The sequence below is a fragment of the Pseudonaja textilis genome, chromosome 2 (assembly GCF_049901715.1).
Source record: "Pseudonaja textilis isolate UNSWEBS1 chromosome 2, rPseTex1.2, whole genome shotgun sequence".
In the NCBI taxonomy this organism is placed as follows: Eukaryota; Metazoa; Chordata; class Lepidosauria; order Squamata; family Elapidae; genus Pseudonaja; species Pseudonaja textilis.
In genome coordinates this window covers 103,519,933-103,535,137 of record NC_141991.1, presented here as the reverse complement: position 1 = coordinate 103,535,137, position 15,205 = coordinate 103,519,933, and the positions used below count along the sequence as shown (strand labels likewise).

At 35.6% G+C, this 15,205-nt stretch overlaps 1 protein-coding gene across 2 annotated transcripts in view; it reads left to right on the top strand.

The window, feature by feature from the left end:
* TBCD (tubulin folding cofactor D) overlaps nucleotides 1-15,205 on the top strand; it is a 281,979-nt gene that overhangs the window by 130,561 nt on the left and 136,213 nt on the right. Inside the window, exons 1-7 of one of the 2 annotated variants that reach the window (XM_087924755.1) lie at nucleotides 276-374; nucleotides 6,869-7,083; nucleotides 11,254-11,304; nucleotides 12,397-12,494; nucleotides 13,000-13,101; nucleotides 13,880-14,026; nucleotides 14,714-14,769. In XM_087924755.1, the coding sequence (XP_087780881.1) occupies nucleotides 6,891-7,083; nucleotides 11,254-11,304; nucleotides 12,397-12,494; nucleotides 13,000-13,101; nucleotides 13,880-14,026; nucleotides 14,714-14,769 (647 nt within the window). In that variant the 5' untranslated portion in view covers nucleotides 276-374; nucleotides 6,869-6,890. Of the gene's footprint in view, nucleotides 1-275; nucleotides 375-6,868; nucleotides 7,084-11,251; nucleotides 11,305-12,396; nucleotides 12,495-12,999; nucleotides 13,102-13,879; nucleotides 14,027-14,713; nucleotides 14,770-15,205 lie in introns of those variants that run through there. The other variant, XM_087924756.1, reaches the window with a different exon arrangement.

Here is a 15,205-nt window from a genome sequence, read left to right as displayed (position 1 = left end):
AGGGATTAATGTATTCTCCGCCGTTTTTGTTCCGATTTGCTTACTGGCGCTGAGCCTGTACCTTTTCTATAAAATGCACATGATGAGAAGCTGGTGTAGCGCCCGGTCTGACGCGTGGCAAACAGCAGCTTTGCTACATCGGGATTAAGAGAAAACCTGGCAGAAACGTGAGAACCTCTAGTGCTACAGAACAGATCCTCCGCGTCTGCCAAGATCTTTCTTTTCGCCCCTCCCCCTTCGCTAGGCTCCTCCTCCTCCCCCTCCTCCTGAAGACAGAATCCTGACGTTTCTAGTCTTTCTGACCCGCGCGGGGAGCCGTAGTACGGAGGCCTGGCCTTGGTAGGCGCTAACGACGAGCCTCGTTGGTTGTTAAGGTAATGAAAGCTTCGGCGGGGCGGAAAGAGGGCCCGGTTACAAGGGGACGTCTGGCCTCTACGAGAGGCGCAGTGGGAAATCGGGCTGGCTGGAGGGAGGTTGGGTCAATGAGAGGCGCGGAGCCTTGTCCGAAAAGGGAAGAGATGTGATCCGGTCCGCCCCGCCCCGGGAAGAAGGATGCTGGGTGTCCCCAAGGCGGGGGATTCACCGCTTGTCTCTAAAACCATCTTTATTCCACAACCTCTTCCTTAGGAAATAGATTTCTGTCTATGCCAAGGCGTGGCAAGAAATTAAAAGTCAGAGGATTGGGGGGGGGGGGCTAAGAGTGGTCGGAGGGCTTCAGTTTTTACTCTTTGAACATTGGTGCTTCCGCAGTAAATGGTAATACCCAGAAGCATCAGCATGATAAGAAAGATTGTTCGGTCCCTCGGGTGGCATTTAAAAGCTGCAGGCTTGCTGTAATGGCTACAGCTCAAGATTTTTCTATGACTATATTTTATTTGCAAAGCAAACTGGTTTTTCAGAGCCATCCGATTTCTGCAGATTGAGGATGAAGGATGATGCATCCTTCAGGCTTTATACGGATTCCATCTAGCAAAGGATAACAAAACAGCTAGGATTTTTTAAAAGACAGATTTTCAAGGGTGATGCTGAAAAAAGCAAGGCAAGAACATCCATAGGAGACAATAGGCACTGTAGGCTCATAGAAATGCTGCAAATAAGTATTGACTAGATTGGACTGTACCCAAACTAAGGCAGCAACCTAAACATGAGTTATTACAAATAAAACATGGAATGGATTGTGAAAAGAAAACCAAGAGGCCAAAGAAACAGATTAGATGAATTCAGTAATATTGTTTAATTCAGTGTACTTTCTGAAGTATCTATCATTAATTCATTCATATATATATATAGATTTTCATGGGTACAGGTATGTAGGTCTAGGTGTATTCGGGTCTTTTCCCATGTAAGGTTAAGAGTATCTTGGCGACGTTTCGGCGAAGGCCCACTCGCCATCCTCAGGCTGGTGCTTTCGGCTTCGTACCAGTGCAAGCAGTGTGTGATCGGAGCTGCCATCTCTATAAATACTGTGGGGGGCTGGTGTACTGGGCTGGTTGGCTAATGGAAAAGGGATCAAACACAAACGACCCAGGAGATTACAACGCAGGACCCAGGATACCACAACCAAAGAACTTGCAAGCCCATCACACAACCCATTACCCAAGCCATTAAAACACGAGAGGCTAATGGAAAAAAGATCACTACAAACCAAACGATCCAGGAGATTACAGCACAAGATCCAGGATATCTCTACAACAAAACTCACAAGGCCATCACACAGCCCATTATACCAACATCAACTCCATCAACCAATCAAGAGGCAGCAGCGCAGCCAACCAGCCCAGCACACCAGCCCCCACCACCAGTATTTATAGAGAGACGGCAGCTCTGATCACATACTGCTTGGAAAGGGGACTTCCGGTTTGAAGGGCTTCGGCGACAGACAGGAATCCGCCTGGGCTCGCCGCTGGAGCGCCCTGAGCTAGCTGGTTTCAGGGCTAAGCCACCCCGTAGAGGTGGTGAAGAGGGGGGAGACTGCCAGCAGGGTCGAGGAGAGCCGCATCTCTCCTCCTCAGCTGGCCATTACTCCCTTTCCCAAAGGCAGTAGGAGCAGTGGTCAGAAATGGCCACCTCAAAGAAGAACTCAACTGGAAAAGAATGTGCAGGAGGAAGATAAGAAGTGAAAGTTTTGGCTGACCAGGCTAAGTTGAAAAGGCAACAACTAAGGTACCCTGGAATTTAAATTTTACAAGAAATAACATCACTCCCAAAGAAGAGTCAGAAGCAGCGAAAGAAAGTGAAAAGGGAAATGTTTGGCTTTTTTTCTCTCTCTCTCCTTCCTTATATTGACAACTAAGAGACTAAGAAATTGGAAAAATCCGCTTTGGATTAACTAAATGCCAAAGGGACAATAAAGATTTCTGGACATTAAAAACTTTTTCTTCTATAAGCAGGAAGGGAGAGAAAAAGAATAAGGGCAGGATCTGGAAGAGGGAGGAGACTGTCTAGACTTTAAAAGAATCTAAAGTAAAATTTCAATAAGACTTGTAAAAGATACATTTTAACTGAAACTTTGCAACTAAATAGTAACCCCAGGAAGAGAAAGTGGAAAAAAAAAAGGAAGAGCAAAGAGAAACAGCTTGCGTGTATTTGGATTACTTGGTGACTTTTGGATTTTTGGTTATTATATTTGAATGACTAAAATCAATCGAGTGGTTGTTTAAAAAATTCTACAATGGCATCACTTTTGGATGAATTGAAAATGGAACTTAAAACGTACAAAGAAGATGCCCAAGAAGGGAAGGGTTCTTTTGGCTTCGTTTTTCAATTCTTAGAAATGGAGATCTGGAACTATGAGAAACAACAAGAAAAGACTGCAAAACAAGAAGACTGGGACAAAGAAGAGGCCATCTTTAATGAACAAGTAATTTTATGTGGGGAAGAAAAAGGAAAGCGGGGAAAGAGGATGGAGAATTTAAGACTTAAAAAAACAACCAAAGAAAAGAAAAATAATTCGAAAAATAAGTATAATACTGGAAAGCAACAGAAAAGGGGAATACAGAAGAGGAAAATAGAGGTAGAGAGACAAAGGGGTAAAAAGGGGAGGGAGAAGAAGAGAGTGAAGAAGGAAAGGAAAAGAAGTCACAAAGGTCCAGAGCAAGATATAAAGAAACAGGACCTATTTAGAGATAATGGGTGTAAATCTAACTGAAAAGGGGATTCTGTAAAGGTACATAAGATTGTATTGTTATATTTGTAATAGAAATAACTTTAGAAAATTGGAAACAACATATGATTAGAATGAGGGATAAAATAGTGTAATTTAATGAAATGTTTGTGAATAAAGTAAATGAAATAAAATAAATGAGAAAATTGAATTAGGAAGGAACGGGAACATTTTAATTAGTCAATGTTTTATAAAAGATAAGTGAAGGTGGGGGGAATTAACTATGGAAAGTTTATAATTGTTCCCATAGAAGTATGATATTTAATTGAAAAATAACGTGAAAAATGTTAAGACTTTAATGAATATTAATATTAATGATAGAATTGAATTGGAATGGAATGTTGTCCTAATTATATACATTTATAATTTTTTCTTTTTTTTTTCTTTTCAAGAATATTGTGTGTAGTTTAAGAATGTACCAAGCAGAATCTGAATAGAAGTTACGTATTATACTAAGTGTTATAGCTTTAGGGGAAAGATATAAAGGCGTCATACTCCAATCAGTAACTACAGGAGAAATTTTGTTTAATGAGAAAAGATAATAGACAATTGAAACAGGACAGACAAAAAATATAAATATAATGATTTGAATTGAGATGAAATAAATAAAATAAAATTAAGAAAATTAAGAGGGGAGAAGCCATGTAGAAAATGTAAAATTGTAATAAGATATGGAATAGAATATAAAAATGAGCATGAACTTGAATTTGTGTCTGTGTGAAGAAATGTAACCTGGGATTCTGCTGCTTCCATAAAAGATGTTTTATTTGTATTTCTTTTTGTGAAAACTCAAATAAAATTTACAAAAAAAAGAAATCTTACACGGGAAAAGACCTGAACACACCTAGACCTACACACACACACACACACACACACACTATTCTATGTATCAGAATGATCAAACAAATAAATGGCAACTTCAAATCTCAACAAATAAATGCTCTGCCTTACATATTGGCAAAAAAAATCAGAAAATAAAATACAAGCAGAACAGTCAAGACTTTGTTGATGATCCAAACTCTGTCAAGGACCTTGGAATACTCCTCTCTAATGATCTAAGTGCTAGAGCCCACTGTAACTACATAGCCAAAAAGGCATTAAGAGTTGTTAACCTAATCTTAAGTAGCTTTTTCTCTGGTAATATTACACTACTAACTAGAGCATACAAAACATTTGCTAGACCAATACTCGAATACAGCACATCAGTCTGGAACCCACATTACATATCTGATATTAACACAGTTGAGAAAGTCCAGAAATATTTCACAAGAAGAGTTCTCCACTCCTCTACTCATTGCAGAATACCTTTTGTCACCAGACTCAAAATTCTAGACCTAGAAAACCTAAAACTATGCCATCTTTGGTCCGATCTGAGTATAGTATATAAAATCATACATTGCAATGTCCTATCTGTCAACGAGTACTTCAGCTTCAACCATAACAATACAAGAGCAAACAATAGATACAAACTCAAGGTTAACCGCACCAAATTTGATTGCAGAAAATACGACTTCAGCAACAGAGTGGTCAATGTCTGGAATACTCTACCTGATTCTGTGGTTTCTTCCCCAAACCCCCAAAACTTTAACCTTAGACTTTCTACTATTGACCTCACACCTTTCCTAAGAGGTCTGTAGGGGGCGTGCATAAGCGCACCAAAGTGCCTACTGTCCCTGTCCTATTGTTTCTTTTATTTTTCTTATATGTACTCATTTCTTGTATTCATAACTATGTTTATCCTTATATCTGTTATCTTGTAAACAATTGACAAATCAAATAAAGATTTATTAGATTTATATCCCATCCTTCAGTAGCATGATGTACATAGTTCTCCTTCCTCCCCTATTTCCCCACAGCAAACTTACAAGTTTGTGGGACCTGAAAGTAAATGACTGATCCAAAGACACCTAGTGAAAAGATGATATATGTATGTGTATATATGTATATCTACACACAAGACACACACACATACACACCTGTGTTTGTGCGACTAGTACAAGGGCATCCTCAGCCCATACAATGCATTTAGCCTTTGTGATTATGTCTTAATATCTTTTTATTCCAGAGGTAGTATTTTAATAAAGCTCATTGTACAAAACGTAGCTTGGACCTGAAGAGGTATAGATTATATAATTAAAGTCCATTAGTGTAATATTTGTTCATTAATTTATTTAATATGAGAAATAAGGAAATTTGGCATACAGGGAGTCCTCAACTTATGACCACACAAAATTTATGTTGCTAAATCAGAAATCTATTAAGTGAGTTTTGCCCCATTTTATGACTGTTCTTGCCACATTTATGAAGTGAATCACTGCAGTTGTTAAAATTAGTAATATGGTTGTCAAGTGAATCTGGTTCTCCCAGCAACTTTGCTTCTCAGAAAGTTGCAAAAGGTGATCACATGACACCGGGATATTGCAACTGTCATAAATGTGAGTCAATTGTCAAGCATCTGAATGCGAATCATGTGACTGTGGGAATGCCGCAATGGCCATAAGTGTGAAAAATGGTCATAAGTCACTTTTTCCAGTGCCATTGTAATTTTGAACACTCACTAAGCAAACTGGTAAGTCGACTATGTACTACTATGTAGAAAAAAATTCATAGAATGATCAATTATTAATTAAGAGGTATATTCTCAAAAATAAATTGAGAGTTGGCACTTAGGTTATCCAACAGAAATTACTAAATTTGATTTTTGATTTCAAATTTGTCAACAGCTTATTGAGTGTTGTTTACATTTTATATTAGGTTATTGTGTTGTTTTTATATTTTGTAAGTCACACAGACTTACTGTTGTGAAATGGAACACTACTCAAATTGAAAAACATATATATTTGTCTATAAAACTATAGCCCATCTCTAATACATCAATGACATAACTAAAATGCCATTTATATTGGTGTACATAGATACATTTTGCATTATTGCAGAGCCACCGGGGATCATTTGACACAGTGCAATAAATAAACAGCATCAGTAGCTTTCTGAGCTTGTTACAATATATTCATGGCCTATTGCTTCAATCTCACTCATTTTTCCTTTTATTAAATAAACTTAATTTTACATTTTAACTAATTTAATAGGTGAGGTATTGTAATTTATCTGATTTCCATTTCTTTTGGGGAACATTCCATCTTTTGTTTTATTATGACCTTTTTCTAAGTCTACCGTATGGATTAAAGCTGGACTCTCTGCATATTAAATAGATATCCTTCCTCGTAGTTAAAGCTTCTCCGAAATTTATTTATACACAAAACCAGTGAAAACTAGATATTGCAGATAGCACTCTTGCAACTCCATAATATGGAAATTTAGGAAAAGAGATGGAAGGGAAAATTATCATATATTCTAACTTTTCTTTGTAGATTACTGTTAATTGTCTTTATTTCGAAGATAGAATAGTCATTGTCCAGTTCAGATAAAAAAGTCTTAGATCTCACTTAAATGAAGTGAGGTCTAATGGGGGGAAATGGATTTGCTTAATGTCTTTGTGATTTAATCACAGTGATTCGGTTAACGACCATGGCAAAAAGGTGGTAAAATTTAGGCTTAACTCACTTAACAAACATCTTGCTTTATAACCAAAGGTCTAGTTCCAATTGTGATAATAAGGATTATCTGTGCTTCTGTTATGGATTGTTATTATTGAAACAAATTAATAGTTTTAACTCTAATGTTAATTTACTTTCATTTTGCTAGAAAACAATTTATCAGAAAGGAGATGGTTTTAAATGAGATGAACAATGATGGGAACGATCAAGAAGACAACAAATGCTTGGAGCCTGATGTCATCGCGAAAGGAAACATACTTGAAAGTTTTACAGAGAGACAAGAAACACAGGAGTTGATTAATCATCTTAGATCGGTATATGAAGACCTGATACTGCGAGAAAAAGTTCTTGAAAAATTTAAAGGTAAGATATAATATTTTAAAATAAAAGTTAAAAACATGGATGATTAAAAATCAATCTTGGTCAGGATCTTTATTAGAAATACGCATGTGTATTTGTATAAATCATTGGAAATTTTATTTCCATTGTTTGCCAAGTGCAGTATAAGAGTAATTGATTAAGACAGTTCATCTCCCTTTATTTACTAACTCAATGGGACTGCAATCATACATATTTTTTTTCCAGTTCATCAATAAAGTAAAACTTAAATATGAATATAAATTCTCTTAGTCTCAGCCTGGTAAATTTTTTCTACTAAAATACACGCTTAAATTTTCATTAGGAAGGATAATGACTCATTTGGGATTCACAGAGAAACACACTGTTCTGAAGCCCGTTCCTCACTTTTTAAATTGTAATTATTCCATTCTTGTTTTTAACTATTTTACAATAATATGTTTGTCACATTTTTATGTTTATTTGTACACTGCCCAGAGTCGTCGTATGAGGGAGATGGATGTGAAAGGGGGGGAGAGAGAGAGAGAGAGAGGGACAGAATGTAAAATGACTTTCTACCTAGCTATTATTATTGCTTCTGTTTTACTAATAGCAGACATATTTGTTTTTGAAGAGTGAATTATTTTAATGTTTGATACAAAGCAATATTGCAATATTTCTTCTAGCTACAAGATTGTTATTGTTTTCTTGTATGCTATTTTGCTTTTTATGTGGAGAATTATTTCCAGAAAAGGTTTGGTGCTGAAAGTTTCTTGCATTTTCTTTCTTTAGATTAAAGTCCATGTTTCATTTATATGGAAATGAATTTTACAGTAAACTTCCATGGGTTTAGCTTAAAGTTTCTAATCTTCCTTTATTTGGTGTCTGCTAGGTAATTATTTGCAAAATATTCTTAAACTGTGGCATTTAATAACTGTGGGGTTGATTAGACTCCAAGAGTTTTAATAATAAAGCTAATATTTAAGATCCTAGTTTATTAAATTTGTAGTCTCATAAAACTATCCTAAATTATTTTGAAAATTGTTTGACCCCATTGAAACAGATATTCGTGAGACATTGAGTGAGGGGCTGTAGAGAAATTGGGAAAGTAGTAAAGCCCTGCTCTATAAAATGTATTCCATTAACAGAACAATAATGAAGATCTTAGCCTTTGCTCTTATGCTAACCTTGTTCTTTCATAATATTTTTATGGTACACAGTAAATCTTACTAATACTGTAACACAAGTAAGTTTTTGCCTGACAAATGCTCATTCAGCCACTGTTTAAAGTTATGACATTGCTGAAAAAGGAGATTTATAACTAGTCCTTGAACTTATGGCCATTTCAGCTTCCCTGCACTCATGCGATAGCGATTTGGGGCCTTAGCAACCAATGCACATTTTATATGATTGCTGTGTCCCATGGTCATTTGTTCACCATTTACATCAGAAGCCAGCTTCTGATAAGCCAAGTTAGTGAGAAAATTGGCAGGAAGTTGGAAGTCACAGTCATGTAACACTGCATTTAATGTCCATAGGTGATTGACTTAATGACTGTAGCTGGAACTGACGTCAAAAATCAGGCACCGACGCATGAAGTTTCACTTTATGATCACGTTGCTTTGCGATGGAGTTGTCAATCCCATTTTCAGTCTACCTGTAAAGGTTTTAGGAAGTGATGTTAAAAAAATCAATCTAATACATCATTAATTTAATTAGAATGAAGATGTCTATGTTGGTCATTCTATTTCTACAGGTGATAAATACGATTTAGGAATAAGCCAGTGTTGTAGATTTCACCAACTCTTTGCTATTTTAAGGCTTGAGTTACATTGTTTATGTTGATTTTATGCTGCTGGTTTTATTTTTGTTTCTAATCCTGTATTAGCCACCCAGAGTTGCAGTTCGCAAGTTGGGTTCCCACCGTTATTATTTTTACCAATAACTAAAGGCAGCAAATTTGCCCAACACATCTTTCTCCTTTCCTCCACAACAACAACCATCTTAAGTGAGTGGGACTGAAAGAGAGTGACTGGTCCAAAGTCACTCAGCTGACTTTTATTGCTAAGATGAGGCTAGAACTCAGTCTCTCAATTTCTAACCTGGTGCCTTAACCCAAATACATTATATGTGATAGTTAAAAACATATTTTGTTTAGCTTGCTTATTCAGTGTTGTTAGTCAATTGTTTAATTTATCTTGGATTGCCACCTAGTGATGATTTGTCATATTACAGTAGTTGCTGCAATAGTATATACCAGAGGTCTCCAAAGTTGGCAACTTTAAGACTTGTGGACGTCAGCTCCCGGGGAGTTGACGTCCACAAGTCTTAAAGTTGCCAAGTTTGGGGATCCCTGGTATATACAATCTAATTTCCCTGAAGCCTTCAGAGTAGAGAAATCCATCGCAAAGCAACATGATAGTAAAGTAAAATTTCATGTGTCAGTGCCTGATTTATGATGTCAGTTCCGGCTACGGTCATTAAGTCAAATCACCTATGGGCATTAAGTGCAGATGTTATATTATGGCCCTGCATATTACTTTCTTGGGATGAATTTCTCTATTTTTATGTAGTGTATATCTGGTGGTGTATTTTCAGATTCACTGAATACCAGGAGGCAGGCAGTATGTCCAACAAATTCCAAATAGAAATGGTCACATAGTACCTGCCTCCTGTTGTTAATGTAACACAATGGCGTGAAAGCGCACTGACCATAACTGGATGGATGTAATTCTATACAAGGTTAGCACATTAGCACATTTTTATAATAATAGTAATAATGATCTCTGTCATTTAAGATGGTATTGATTAGTATAAATATATACTCTCAGGTAAATTAAATGGAATAAAGTGTGTTAGGGAAAGGGCTAGAATCTTTGGCCTGCTTTCTCCATTCTGGAGAAAGTACAGGATTATTATTTAATGCTAATATTGTGTTAAGCTTGTTTAGTTCTCTCTTCACCAAAAATAAGTGAGAAACACCACTGTCATAATTGATTTTGTAGGATTGTAAAGGGTGGAGGAAAGGGGCTATAGGCTATCAGTGTTCTGTAGGTCATGCTTTGCTCATTCTGTGATTACTGGAAGAGCTTTGGAAACATTGGCATCTTGAACTTCTGGAAAAGGAGGAACAAATAAAATAATCTAGTATGATCTAGCTATCCAGTCTTTGCAAAAAAAATCCCAAAAGGTCCTGTATATGTAACTTTCCTGGTCCCCTTCCTTTTCTAACAGATGCCATAACATGATCCAAAACAAAAGGTCTCACTAAGATAGAGATCATTGGTTTGTACTCTAGAGTTCATTCATTTTCATTTTTTAAATATAAAACGTTTAATCTCTGATTATTAGGATGCTATTTATAACATACAATATCTCTCATGTAACCATGTTTACATTGCTTATTTTTTAGCAAGTGTACTTTATTTAAGTGGGGTTTTTTTGTATAATGAACCATGCACACAATAAACATAAAGATTGAATATTATGGCCGGAAAACAGTTTATGATAAAATATAGCAAATTCAAAAAAGGAAAAATTAATTCTGTAAATGTAATTCAAGTTAATAATTATTTAAATGAATTCTTTAGTCTTACTGTATAAAAAATTAAAAGGAAGCCAAAATAGCTTAGAAATTAAAATGAAGGAATATATCCCAACTCTTAGTACTTTTTTCCATTTGCTGTACAGGTAATCCTTGACTTACGACTATTTGTTTAACAACTATTCAAAGTTACAACAGCACTGAAAAAGGGGCTTACAACTGGTCATCACACCTAGGGCCATTGCAGCATTCCTACTGTCATATGATCAGAAATCAGGTGCTTCACAACTAACACAATATTTGCAGCATCCCAGGGGGATCACGTGATCACTATTTGTGATCTTCCCAGCTGGCTTTAAACAATCTTAATGACGGTGTTATTCACTTAACTGCAGCGGTTTGCTTGATAACCACAACAAAGAGAGTCATAAAATTAGGGAGGACTCACTTAACAACCCACCTTATTTAGCAGTGGAAACTTTGATCACAATTATGGTCATAAGTTAAGGACTACCTGTACTTTAAAAAGTCACAGTAGGCTTACTTAGTTCAGAATCTTAGGGAAAACTTTTCTTAATGCCAAAGCATTGATGTGTCATTTTGATGTTAGAAAATCGCTTGATAACTGAGTATGTTTTTTTGTTTGTTTTCAGTTATAATGGATAAATACCAGGAACAGCCTCATCTTTTGGATTCTCATTTAGGTAAATATTGAAATTCTGTAAAATTCTGATAAAATATTATTTTTTATTAGCATGGATGATACTGATTTTTTCTTCTTCTTAAGAGTGTGTGGCAGAAGATTCTTCCTAATCCAGTGTTTGGGATTCTCTGTCTAGAATACACTTGCCTCCAAAAGCAGCTTTACTTAAAGAAATCGATACACCTCCAGTTTCATATCATTAATAGAGATTAAGACAAGAAGGAGAATAGTAAAGAACAATTTAATTTTCCAGTAAATATCCATCTAGAAAATGAACTCATCCTAGAGGCTTTGGGATAATATTTTGTTTCCAATGTGAAAAGTCTCTCTCTTTCTCTCTCCCAATCCCCCTCTGTAGAAATTGTGATTATTTTCTTGAAAGCATGGTGCAATTCTCTTGATACTTTGTAAGGCAAGTTTATATGGAAAAAGAAGTAATGCACGTCTCCCCATCTTTCTTTTGAATTTTGACAAGAGATGGCAAGTGCTTCTTGCCAAGCATGTGCCTCATTTGAGTTGTAGGCCAACTCTACTCTTTCTGTTGAAAGTGCATCAGATGTGTGCAGTAGAACATTTATTTCTATCTTATGGATACTTTCCTGAGCAATAAACTCAGATCAGGCAAGAATTAATCATTCACCTATCATATAATTTGATCAGGAGAACATAATCAGCATCTGGAAAAACCAAACTCAGATCTAGAGATGTCTGTCAACTGATTATTACCATCAAGTAATTTCCAACTCCTAGTGACCACATAGATTTTCTCAATGATCAGCGTACCATTATCCAATAGTAAGAGCACAGAATTAGGGCTGAAGTAGGAAAGTGAAACATTGTGATACCATATTTATCTTCCTTTGCCTGTTTTCTTTGGTCTTACGCAATCTTAGTCCAATCTCTTCCTCTACTTTGTGACAACATTTCAATATCTGAAGAAAGTCACTGTCAGATCATAACAGCAACATGTGTTTTCCATGAAACAAATTAGGTAATCCATTCTGATACTTATTTGTGAGGCTGTTTAGCGGGAGACAAAAAGCCAACTAATTTTTCCTTTATTGCCTCACCCATTTCTCTATGTTTTCTCTAGAATGGATGTTGAATTTGTTGCTAGATATTATCCGATGTGAAGCATCTCCTCCTCTTCTAATTCATCTGGCCTTTCAGTTTCTCTACATTATTTCAAAGGTAAAATTTAATTTTAATATAATAATAATATGACTTTACTGCTACTCTCAAATTAGATAAAAGAGGGACAATCGTTATTATCAAATGAATATTTGAAATTTTGAGAGTCTGTACTTTTGCAGTGGTTTATGGATCTATCCATAAAGGACAAGGCTTTATAGAATTGCTCTTTCATAGTTTGCAATTGAAAAGTTAGTAGTCCTTAAATAAACTCCACAGAGCCTAAAATCTCCCTCTGTTTTTTAATAGATCCTTACATATATGCAATTTAACTGTAATTATTTTATATTTTTACTATTATTATTGGTACTTTATGGCTCTTATCATTGTGTTGATTACATAAACATCAGTTGTTTGCCTATTGCATTGCAAATGCACAACTTGAAAGTTCCCTTGAGCTTGAGAGCTGGTGTGATGTCAAATATTAATTAAACAATGGAATTTATTTTTACATTTCCATAAATGGAGATGAATCATTAAACTGGAAATGCTTTTGTTCACCTAGGTACGAGGATATAAAACCTTCTTGCGATTATTTCCTCATGAAGTAGCAGATGTACAGCCTGTTCTCGATATGCTTGTAGCTCAGAATCCAAAAGAATATGAGGTATGCTCTTGTTACCTAAAGTCCTCTCTATGAATGAGTTCATTCCATTATAGCAGTCCACTGTCCACACAGAAAGCAGGCTGCTGAAACATTCCCCAAGCCTTGGTGTTACTGTCAGTATTACTACAGAGATTATAATGAACGAACTCTACTCTACCATTAGGCAAATACAATATTAGGATGATGAGACACAATCTACACCCCAAACTAAGTTTGATTCAATACTTATTACTAGGTAACATGTTAGCTAGTTTAGCTTTGATGAATGCTGATCATTCTGCTTAGAGACATACATTGTCAAAATTATTTTTTGTTTCTGAGTTGCAATTTGAAAATGACCAGCTATTAACTTTGAACTTGATTAAAGTTAACAGAATGGCAAAACTGTTTCAGATTCTATCTACTTATGGATCGTTGCAAGTGATAAACAAAATATATCAAATGCAAAATGTTTTGAGCTTTGAACAGTTTCCCCCAACTTTGAATCAAGCTAGGAGTACTTCAGATATCAGACCCACTTTGAGATTGAAATGTTTTGCATTCAAAGTATTTTTCCAAAACTCTAGTGTTTATGTTTACTTTGTCTTTGGGTTCAACAAAACTCAAATCCTAATAGAACTAAACATGCCTCCTTTTTTATCATACTTGTCTTAATTTATCATCAAGATAATTTCCTATCTCGATTTTGCAAGTAGAAATAGTTTTCACAATGTACACTGGAAGTTTTCTGAGAACATTCACTATGTATTTTATTCTGATTCTTTTCCTGCCTTGTTAGATCTGGGAGACTCGTTACATGCTCCTGTTGTGGTTATCTGTAACATGTTTGATCCCATTTGATTTGGTACGGCTGGATGGAAATATCTCTTCCATAGAAGGATGCTCTCGTGTATCAACAATGGATCGAATTCTGGCAGTAGCAAAAGTAGGTGTACTTCATAAAATCATTATTTATAGAATGGCTTCTTTCACTTGATAAAAGTGATTATAACTTAAACATAGTTTTTTTCTGCTTAATCCGGGTACCTCTATGCATTTTGTTATACAAATTATCATAATGATCATTTAAGCGTATCGTATACTAATTGATGGTGGGGAATCTCATTTATAGAATCAGTTTTGATAACAAAGTTAACTGACCCTTTAAAAGCTACTGTGTCTTTGTTTTGAAGTTGCATACTTTATTTTCTAATTCATGATCCTTTACCAGCACTATAGTATGTTGCAGAATTTAAAACAAATATTGTGTTTAGAAATATGTATTTTCTGATTCTGTTCATATAAATGTTGAAAAGGAAAATGCAGTGGGCAATTAAAATAAACTATTCCTAAAGCAGTTTTGAAGACAGTTTTGTTTACAAGTGCCTATCCTACACATCTTTAAATTTTGCAGACTTTTTGGCAGTTTATTTATATGCTAGCTTAACATTCTATATAGAAATGGTTTTTTTTTTAATTATCTTTCTCAAATTTCAACTTTTCATCCATCCTGATTTGCATACACACACACACACACACACACACACACAAAGTGAAGTTCATTTATATAATTTACTTTATATGATCAATTTTAATATGATAAATTTCAACTCAAATCTCTTCTTACTTTTAGTCATACCTTGTTGTAAGTGATAAGTCTCGTGATGCAGCTGCAGTCCTGGTCTCAAAGTAAGTTTCTTATGCTGATAGAGAAGAATGTGAACCTTTTTTTTAAAAAAATGTAGCATTATCAATAAGCCTAGACTTACCTGTTCCATTGGGCAGCTGTATACATGTGTAGTATGAATAAATAAGCACTTAAATCAATATACACAATAGCAGCATGAGAATTTGCTTCAGGGCAAGAAGTAAGCTTACTAATTGTGCCAACTCCTGTTTTCTTCATTAAGGCAATCTTTGACTTACGACCAGCCATTTAGCGACTAGTCAAGTTATGATGTTCCGATGGCCAGGCTTCCTCCATGATCATGTGACTGAACTTTGGGTGCTTGGCAGCACAGCTGCATTTATGGCCATTTGCAGCATCCCGGATATATGCAATCACGTTTTATGATGGTTTTACTGAAAACCAGCACTTTCTTCAGATTTTCATCAAAACCATGCT